The following is an 8,717-nucleotide window of genomic DNA, read 5'->3' on the forward strand; positions in this document are numbered from 1 at the left end:
CAAGCTTCATTCAAGAGACATTGAAGAGCTGTTAATTATTACTCGTAAGCATTACATATAAACAGGCCCTCCTGAGCAAAGTACATGAATTGGCATATCTAGTTCAGAGCCTTTATAAAAGAAAGCCTGGGGAAAAAAATAGAAATCAAAGCTTGATGATAAGTTAGTAAACACAGCTACTAATTTATCAAACCTTTCACTGAGAATAATAACCCATTATTGTTGGGTGCTGGTAGTTCATACCTGTAATCTAGCTGCTTAGGACATTGAGATCTAGGGATCACTGTTCAAAGCCAGCCCAGGCAGAAAAGTCCGTAAGACTACCTACAATTAACCACTGTAAAAACCAGAAGTAGTTCAATGGCTCAAAGTGGTAGAGCAGCACTAGCTTGAGTGAAAGAACTAGAGGACAGCGCCCAGGCCCTGAGTTCAAGCCCTGTAAGCAACACACACGCACACATGCCACCCTCACTTTATTAGGTTATTCATCATTTCAAAATAATTTTGCTTGTTTTCCTGAGTAATTAACATTGATGTATAATTTCTTAACTGTTGAGTTAAAGGATTAGTGGAGCAGTTTTTGAAGTATGTCTTTTGGCATTAAGTGTTAGCACATGGTGGGGGTATTTCTGCTTGTTTTGGTAGTATTCAAAAGGTTTGGATATTTAAGAGCTAGACATGAGTATAGGGGCCATCAATATCTGCTTGCCTTCAAGAACTGTGAAGTCCTTCTCTCATGGAACTGGTTTTGAAGTAGGAAGTCAGACAAGATTGAAGCAGTGACAAGTACTGTGAATCTAACATACTAATAAAGCAGAAGTGACTAGAATTGGATTATCTTAGATAAACCTGGTCACTTCTAAGGAGGTGACATTTTAACTGAGAACCAGAAGTAAAGAGAAGAAAATCAAATTTGGAGGAAATTGTTCTCTGCAGAAGAAATACAAAGTACAAATGCTCTCACACATGAGTGAGTTGTGTTCATAGAGTATAGTAAGAAGCATTATTTAATGTAAAATTGGATAAGTAGGGTGCTTAGGTCATGGGAAACAGTGTGAGATACATGCACATATTCTATTGCACCTAGAATAATTTACTCATTTCCTGAACTACATTTTTAGCAAGTAATTTGTTACTAAAAAATAGAAACTCTCTTTCAGATCAGGTATTTGGATCTAATCTTGCTAATCTGTGTCAGAGAGAGAATGTCACAGTGCCAAAGTTTGTGAAGTTATGCATTGAACATGTTGAAGAACATGGTAAGACAATTATTTTTAATTTTTATTTTTCTTGTGAACCAACCCATACTCATTGATTCATCATCAGAATCCCTAGGGTTTTTGAGATGTTGAGGGAGGCAACCAAAAGTTCATTGTGATTCTAAGATTTTATTTTGCTTGTTCAACAACAACTTCTATGTAGTTAAGTAAGTGTATGGAATTTTTAGAAGTCATTTGGAGTTGCCTGTTGCTTCAGATGCAAACAGTAGGTGATTGTGAAACTAAGTTTATTAAGGAATGAGATAATACTGGAAGGTCTGAGGAGGTTGTATTTTTTTACTGAGAGAATGTCCTGTTATAATAAAATTGAGATGACATTTTAAAGTCATTAAATCAACTATGGAATTTCTAAATAGATGCATCTTTTTTGTGTTGTTTCCTGAAAACAAGACATTAATTTCTATTCTGTAGAATTAATTTATAGTATTTATGCATTCATATGAAATAATGGTAAACTTATCATTTGATGAATACCTGAGATAGTTAGGCTTAATTATTTGAATATCACATGATTTTTATATCTAAAATATAGTGCTAGTGTCCATCACTACAGCTTGCTTTTTTTTTTTTTGCCAGTCGTGGGCTTGAGCTCAGGGCCTGAGCACTGCCCTTGGATTTTCTCAAGGCTAGAGCTCTACCACTTGAGCCTCAGCATCACTTCCAGCTTTTTTCTATGTATGTGGTACCGAGGAATCAAACCTGGGTCTTCATGCATGCTAGGCAAGCACTCTACCGCTAGGCCAAACTCCCGGCCCCACTACAGCTTTTGTAAGATTAATTTATGAGACATTTCATATGATACCTTAGAGGAGAGTTCTTCGGTATGTGCTTTTACATTGTAAAATGTTAGGGAAAATTACAGGTCACTTGATTTTTGTCTACTTGCTTCTTTAGCTTTTTAAACTTATCTCCAGGTACTTGCAGAAGTTTACCTTTTAAATTGTTAGTATTAAGTTTAATGAGATGTTTTTCTAGAGCTAACCCCAGTTTATATGATAAACAAAACAGTTATGGCTGCTTATTAAACAGAATTGAGAGTGAGTTGTCATCCTCTTTTCCTGCCAAGAGTCTTAGCCATAAAAAGTCAATTTGATTTTAGGCTAAGGTTCATGAGTAAGAATTCTGAAGCTGGGTGTGGCAGTACATGCCTGGAATCCCAGTGATTTGAGTGACTTCTGAAACAGGATTGCTTGAGCTCCTGTCCTTGACATGGCAAGATCCTTTCTCAAAAAGAATAATGGAAGTTGGGGAGGGGGAGACATATTCAAAAAAAGCCAGTTTCTTTTTTGTTGTTGTTGTTTTTCCATTACTGAGGTTTGAACTCAGAGCGTGGGCACTAAGCTTCTTTTGCTCAAGGCTAACACTCTACCGCTTGAACCACAGTGCTATTTCCGGCTTTTTCTGAATCATTTATTGGAGAAAAAGAGTCTAGTGGTCTTTCTTGTTCTTTCTGGCTTTGAACCATGATCCTCCAATCTCAGCCTTCTGAGTAGCTAGAATTAAGGGCATGAGCCACTGGCGCCTGGCTCAGCAAGTACATTTATTTGTTTGTTTGTTTTACCATTCCTGGGGCTTGGACTCAGGGCATGGGCACTGTCCTTAAACACTTTTTTTCTCCCCTCAAGGTTAGTGCTCTGCCACTTGAGCCACAGCGCCATTTCCAGCCTTTTCTGTGTATGTGGTACCAAGGAATTGAATCCAGGGTTTCATGCATGCTAGGCAAGCACGCTGTCACTAGGCTATGCTCCTGGCCTCAGCAAGTACTTTTCAATGTATAATGTTATTAATGTCTCTAGGTCTGGATGTTGATGGGATCTATAGAGTGAGTGGCAATCTTGCAGTGATCCAGAAGCTGAGATTCGCAGTCAATCATGGTAAGATTATACTCTTGTGATACCCAGATGTGTCACTTGTAATCTTTAGAATTGGTTTAAAGTAACTTGAAATATCCTATTCCTGCTTGTTTTCAGATGAAAAATTGGACCTGAATGATAGCAAGTGGGAAGACATTCACGTTATCACTGGAGCACTCAAAATGTTTTTTCGAGAGCTGCCAGAACCCCTCTTCACTTTTAATCATTTTAATGATTTTGTTAATGCAATTAGTAAGTATGTATTTCAAATGTTGTCTCTAAAATTACTTGTTTTTCTCAGACGAGTTTATTTCAGTAGGTTGTTTTACTCCAGAAATTCTAAACGTGACCACCAGATGTCACTGTGTATTATGAAATCTCAGCTTCCAAACCATGTTATTGCTTTCAGTTTCATAAGCATTTGCTGCAAGATACCTAGTTTATATCTTTTTTTTTTTTTCCCAGAACAAGAACCAAGACAACGTGTTGCTGCTGTTAAGGACCTAATCAGACAGTTGCCAAAGCCAAATCAAGACACAATGCAGATTCTTTTTAGGCACCTCAGAAGGTGAGAGAACTGCAAGGTTAGGAGGGATGATATGGTCTGGCACATTAGGAAACCCACAGAGTGCCAGCCACGTGCAGATTTCATTCGCATTTGGGCCACTATGATGTCTTTGTAACTTAGAAAAAGGTATTCAACTTCCTGTAGCTTCAGTTTCTTATAGATGTAGTGTGTTGATATTAAACCAGTTAGTATATGGAAAACAGCATGTATATCTGTGTAATGATCAGCAAGCACATGGTAGGTGCTCAAGTATTATTATGATACTAATTAGTACGAGGATGAAATTATTAAGTTACCCTAAAATAAAGCCATCATGGCTCTAGGTTATCATGGCTACTTTAGTCATTGATTTTCTTCACCTTATTCTAAGAATAGTAGAATACTGGGGCTGGGAGTTTGGCCTAGTGGCAGAGTGCTTGTCTAGCATGCACGAAGACCCGAGTTCGGTAAGTAGAAAAAGCCAGAAGTGGAGCTGTAGCTCAAGTGGTAGAGCCTCTGCCTTGAGAAAGTCCAAGGACAGTGCTCAGGCCCTGAGTTCAAACTCCAGAACTGGCCAAAAAAAAAAAGGAAGAATAGTAGAATACTAAAATGACACCAATTAGAGAATAAATATAAACTTAAATTTAATATTTTCCTCATTAACCTGAACTATATATTTTTAAAACTGTCTGGTCTTTAAGCTAAAATGTCACATGTGTAAAGTCTGTTATATATATATGCAAACCTTTCTGCTGTGTTTATCCAAAAGAGAACTTCAGTATGGCATACAGGTAGAATTCTACTTGTTTAAAAAGTTTGGTGTAACCTGTCAAAGTGATGATTATTTTTCTTTTCTAAATGCAGACTGTTAACATTTATAATATAATTTGAAATTTTTCCCTGTATTTTAAATTTTCTCTCTTTTTTTTTTTTCCTCCATAGAGTTATTGAAAATGGAGAGAAAAACCGAATGACTTATCAGAGTATAGCGATTGTTTTTGGTCCCACTCTCTTAAAGCCAGAAAAAGAGACTGGCAATATAGCGGTTCATACTGTGTACCAAAATCAAATTGTAGAACTAATTCTTCTGGAATTAAGTGCCATCTTTGGACGTTGATTCTTACGGAAGATAACCTGTGGATGAGAAGCTGAATTCCATCAGATTTCAAATGTTTATGTACGATGTATTTTGTTTTGGACCAAGCAGTGACTCTTTGATTTGCACTTTTTTTTTTTTTTTGAGGGATCACACAGGAAAGGGAGGGTGGCGATGTCTGCTGGGCCCTCATATTTGCTGCTTTGTTTCAAGGTGATATGACTGTGTTGTTTGGATCCATTTTATCCTGAATGTTTGCATTTCATACTCTGAATTTCAATAAAAGTTAAAGCTTAGATTCCTAACCAGTCATACACACTGGATCATTTGGTAAGAAAAACTACATTTTCCCCCCCTCAAACTGGATAATGTAGAATTTCTTCTCTTGATCTGTTGTAAGTTCTTCACTTGGTAGAACAGTACTTAATATCAGTTACTTTGAAAACATCGTTGGGCATTTAAAATGAAATGAAGTATATTCTGAAACCTGTGTATTTCTTTTTCAGGGTTTCTGCATGCAATGGCAGTCTAAGTGCTAAAATTCATTATAATCCAGACATAATCCCTTTGGATGAAGGCTTGCTGTCTGTTTTGTATTGCACAGCATCCTTACTGGATATCTTAGTTGATTGTTTGGGCAGCACACTAATATTACCTAAAACACTGTGATTTACTGGAGTTTTATTTAGATTAGTCAGTTCAGGGTATTTGAGAACTGTCTTGGTATACTGACTTATAGTTAACAATCCTGATTATATCTAGTGCCATATTGAGTTGTTGGTATCACCCTGTGGAAATGGACATTAGTTGATGTAAATAGCTAAAGACTTAATGTCCTTTAGCATATGTATATAATTGTGTTGTATAGTCTCAGAGCACATTCTAACTCTATGTTTCTAATCATGATATTGGTAATCTTTTCCATGAATATTAGGTTTCCTCCAGAAATAGGCCGGCATTTGAGAAAATTAACAATGTGCACTTTTAATTTTTAATTACATTTACAAGCAGATCACTATAATGTGAATGAATGGTACTGGAAAAAAAACTGAATATACTTGCTAAATGATAAATGCACTACAAGAGGGACCTTTTAGATCATATTATTTAATATGTATAGAAAACATTAGAAAAAATATTACAGAATCCTAACTCCAGTTTGAATAGTGGAAATTCACGTGTATATCAGATGGATGTTGGATGGAAAATGATGTTGCTAAAATTGAAAATTTCCTTTTACATTACTAATGTAGATTGGTTTGTACAATAAAACAGGGTTTGGAAGGTTTTGTTACAGGGAGCATGGTCTGTTGAAAAATTTTTAAATGTATTTTTCTAGAATAACTACTGTATATGAAATGTCTAATCTAATAAAGAAAACTATAAGAAGCTTAGAGATTTTCCCATTAGAGAAATGCATTTTGGCTCTTAATTTTTTGTCCTTCATTTACTGTCATACTCTTACATCCCTTTAAAAAGTTAACTGAATCCAATGTTTCCTGTGGCAAATACATTTTCCTTCAGATCATTTCTGTTCCTTTCCATGCCAACACCTCCCTGTGTCCAATACACTTTATTTTCTTTAAATTTCTTTGTCAGTATTTGAAAGTGAATAGTTTGTGGCCCCTATTCTTTTCCTTTGGATTGCATTTATAATTTATAGATTGCCTTCCTTAGAAACAAGTATCTTTGTATGATCTGTCTAAAAACCTAAGTTGTGGTTAAGATACTGTATTTGTTGTTGTGATATTGTTAAATAGATGTCAGACCAAACTACTTGACAGCTAAAACAGATTGTTTCGAGTGGGGAGAAAAGATCCCAAATCAGAATGTTTGTGTTTGCTTAAAGATGTCATTAGTAACACAGTATGCTTTAGGAATAACTTGTTTCTTGATTGTATACCAGAAAAACAATTAGATTCAAATCTGTGATGTTCTTTCTCTTGGTGACCATGAACATATCAAAGATTAAAATTGTCCTGTGCTCCTTGTTTCAAAGTATGTGTGTATGTGAAGTCTTAAATGTTTTACTGGTCTACAGCTAGTCATTTTATTGTGATACTGTATGTACAATGAAATCTGTGTCTTGTGTTTTCATCTATTGTGAATTAAAAACCTCACTTGTCTTTGTAATAACAAAACCAGTAATATTTTCCTGTCTCAGCAGCTTGATTTTTAGTCGAAAACATATTAAAAGTTAAAATTAAGTCAGTGCAATTTCATTTACCAGTGGGGCCTTCCTTCAAAATACTATTAAAAATTGAAACAAAAACATTATTAAAAAAACTAATACAATTAAAAAAGAAGAGCAGTACTTAACTTTTGAAATTTTATAGCAATAGAAACGTTTACCTTTTTCTTTGGAGAATGTAATTATGAAATCTCTGAAAAAATGATATAAATGTGTAAATTTTTAAACTTTTGTTTGAAAAGGACAGATGGAATAAATAATTCAGCCAAACTTTGGCTCTAAGGGCAGATAGACCACATGTGTTTATAAAAGCACATATACCATTACCCACATATATGGATATAAACATGTATGTTTAAGCCATAGAAGTGAATCACCATGTCACTTACATATAAGTAAAAAATCATCAGTAGCACAATAATAATAGTAATAACAGGTACCTGGAGAACTTTGTACTATCTTAGTTGTCACATGAATCTTTGCAAGCCCACAGTATTGAGTCTTAAGATAGAAGTAGGAGAAATGATTTCCAGATCATGGGAGAGGCTTCTAATTAAACTTTTAATCTAAACATGTAGTTTCCCCGTGATACTGATTCCTCAAACATCATGCATTTGTTAAAGAATATTCAGAGGAATCCACAGCATATTAAGATGTAAAGAGAATAAAATTACTAGGCAGGCAGCTGGTGGCTCACACCTGTAATCCTAGCTACTCTGGAGGCTGAGATCTGGGGATCGAGGTTCAAAGCCAGCTCAGGCACAAAAGTCTGTGAGACTCTTATCTCCAGTTAACTACTAAAGCTGGAAGTGTCACTGTGGCTCAAGTGGTAGTGTGGCTCAGAAGAGTTCAAGCCCCATGGCCAAAAACAAAAAAACCCAAGTAAATAAAAATATTGAAATGGGTTTTACTGATCTGGTCAAAGTCAAAAGTTCATCTTATATCTATATTTAAGGTTGGAAATATTGAGGAAAATGGCTTTGTGGAGTTTCCTCTTCTCTCTGAATCCCAGCTGTCAGCTCTGATGGTTTGTTGTTTATAGCACGCACCTCTGCTTTGGTCTGTGTTACATTGCTGGAGATGGAGCCTGGCTTTTTCTTTGAAACTGGCAGTATAACTCGTGTAGTCCTCTTACATGTGTCTTTGGTGTGAGATAAAAGAAAAAAACAAAGAAGCAAACAGGGATGTAAACCAACAGCCTCACAGGGACAGTGTATTTTGAGTCTATTCGAAATTCTCAAGCAGTAAACTCAGGCCATGTGGAGTGTGACTTAGTATTCCAGAGAAGAGGGAGGCTGGGACTGCGTAATGAGACATTCTGTAACAGCTAAGACAAGGGAGGTCTCCCAAAGAATCTCAATTAGTCTTCTCAACTGAAGTTTTGCCGGCCAGGGGTGGCAGTAAGTAGACTCAGCTGGATAGAGCTTTTACAAATTGGCCCTATGTGACTATGGCACTTAAATGAACTCTTTCATTTCCTTCATTGCCTTCCTTCTCTCACAGGAGGGAGAAAAAGAAAAGGGGAAAAAGCACTTACAAACAAGGTTATTGTTTTAACCAAACACCACAATACATACTCAAAATATGTTTCTTATTTTTTTTAATTTTTTATTGTAATTAATAAAAGGGTTACATGATATTTGCCAGATAGAAGGTGCATTAATTCACATACATTGATACCCTTTCACATGTCTTGGTACCCATTACCCTCCCCCCCACCCCTCCACCCCTCTTGGTTTTCCCCCCTTCC

General features: G+C 36.0%; 1 protein-coding gene across 4 annotated transcripts in view; it reads left to right on the forward strand.

Moving 5' to 3' along the window:
• Arhgap12 (Rho GTPase activating protein 12) overlaps positions 1-6,935 on the forward strand; it is an 89,134-nt gene extending 82,199 nt beyond the window's left edge. For all 4 annotated transcript variants that reach the window (XM_090319068.1, XM_090319069.1, XM_090319071.1 and 1 more), the window contains 5 exons: positions 1,161-1,259; positions 3,077-3,154; positions 3,251-3,385; positions 3,599-3,701; positions 4,623-6,935. In XM_090319068.1, the coding sequence (XP_090175194.1) occupies positions 1,161-1,259; positions 3,077-3,154; positions 3,251-3,385; positions 3,599-3,701; positions 4,623-4,797 (590 nt within the window). In that variant the 3' untranslated portion in view covers positions 4,798-6,935. The remainder of the gene's footprint in view (positions 1-1,160; positions 1,260-3,076; positions 3,155-3,250; positions 3,386-3,598; positions 3,702-4,622) is intronic.
• Positions 6,936-8,717: the final 1,782 nt, after the last annotated feature.

Source organism: Megascapheus bottae, chromosome 26 (genome assembly GCF_031878675.1).
Source record: "Megascapheus bottae isolate mThoBot1 chromosome 26, mThoBot2.hap1, whole genome shotgun sequence".
In the NCBI taxonomy this organism is placed as follows: domain Eukaryota; kingdom Metazoa; phylum Chordata; class Mammalia; order Rodentia; family Geomyidae; genus Megascapheus; species Megascapheus bottae.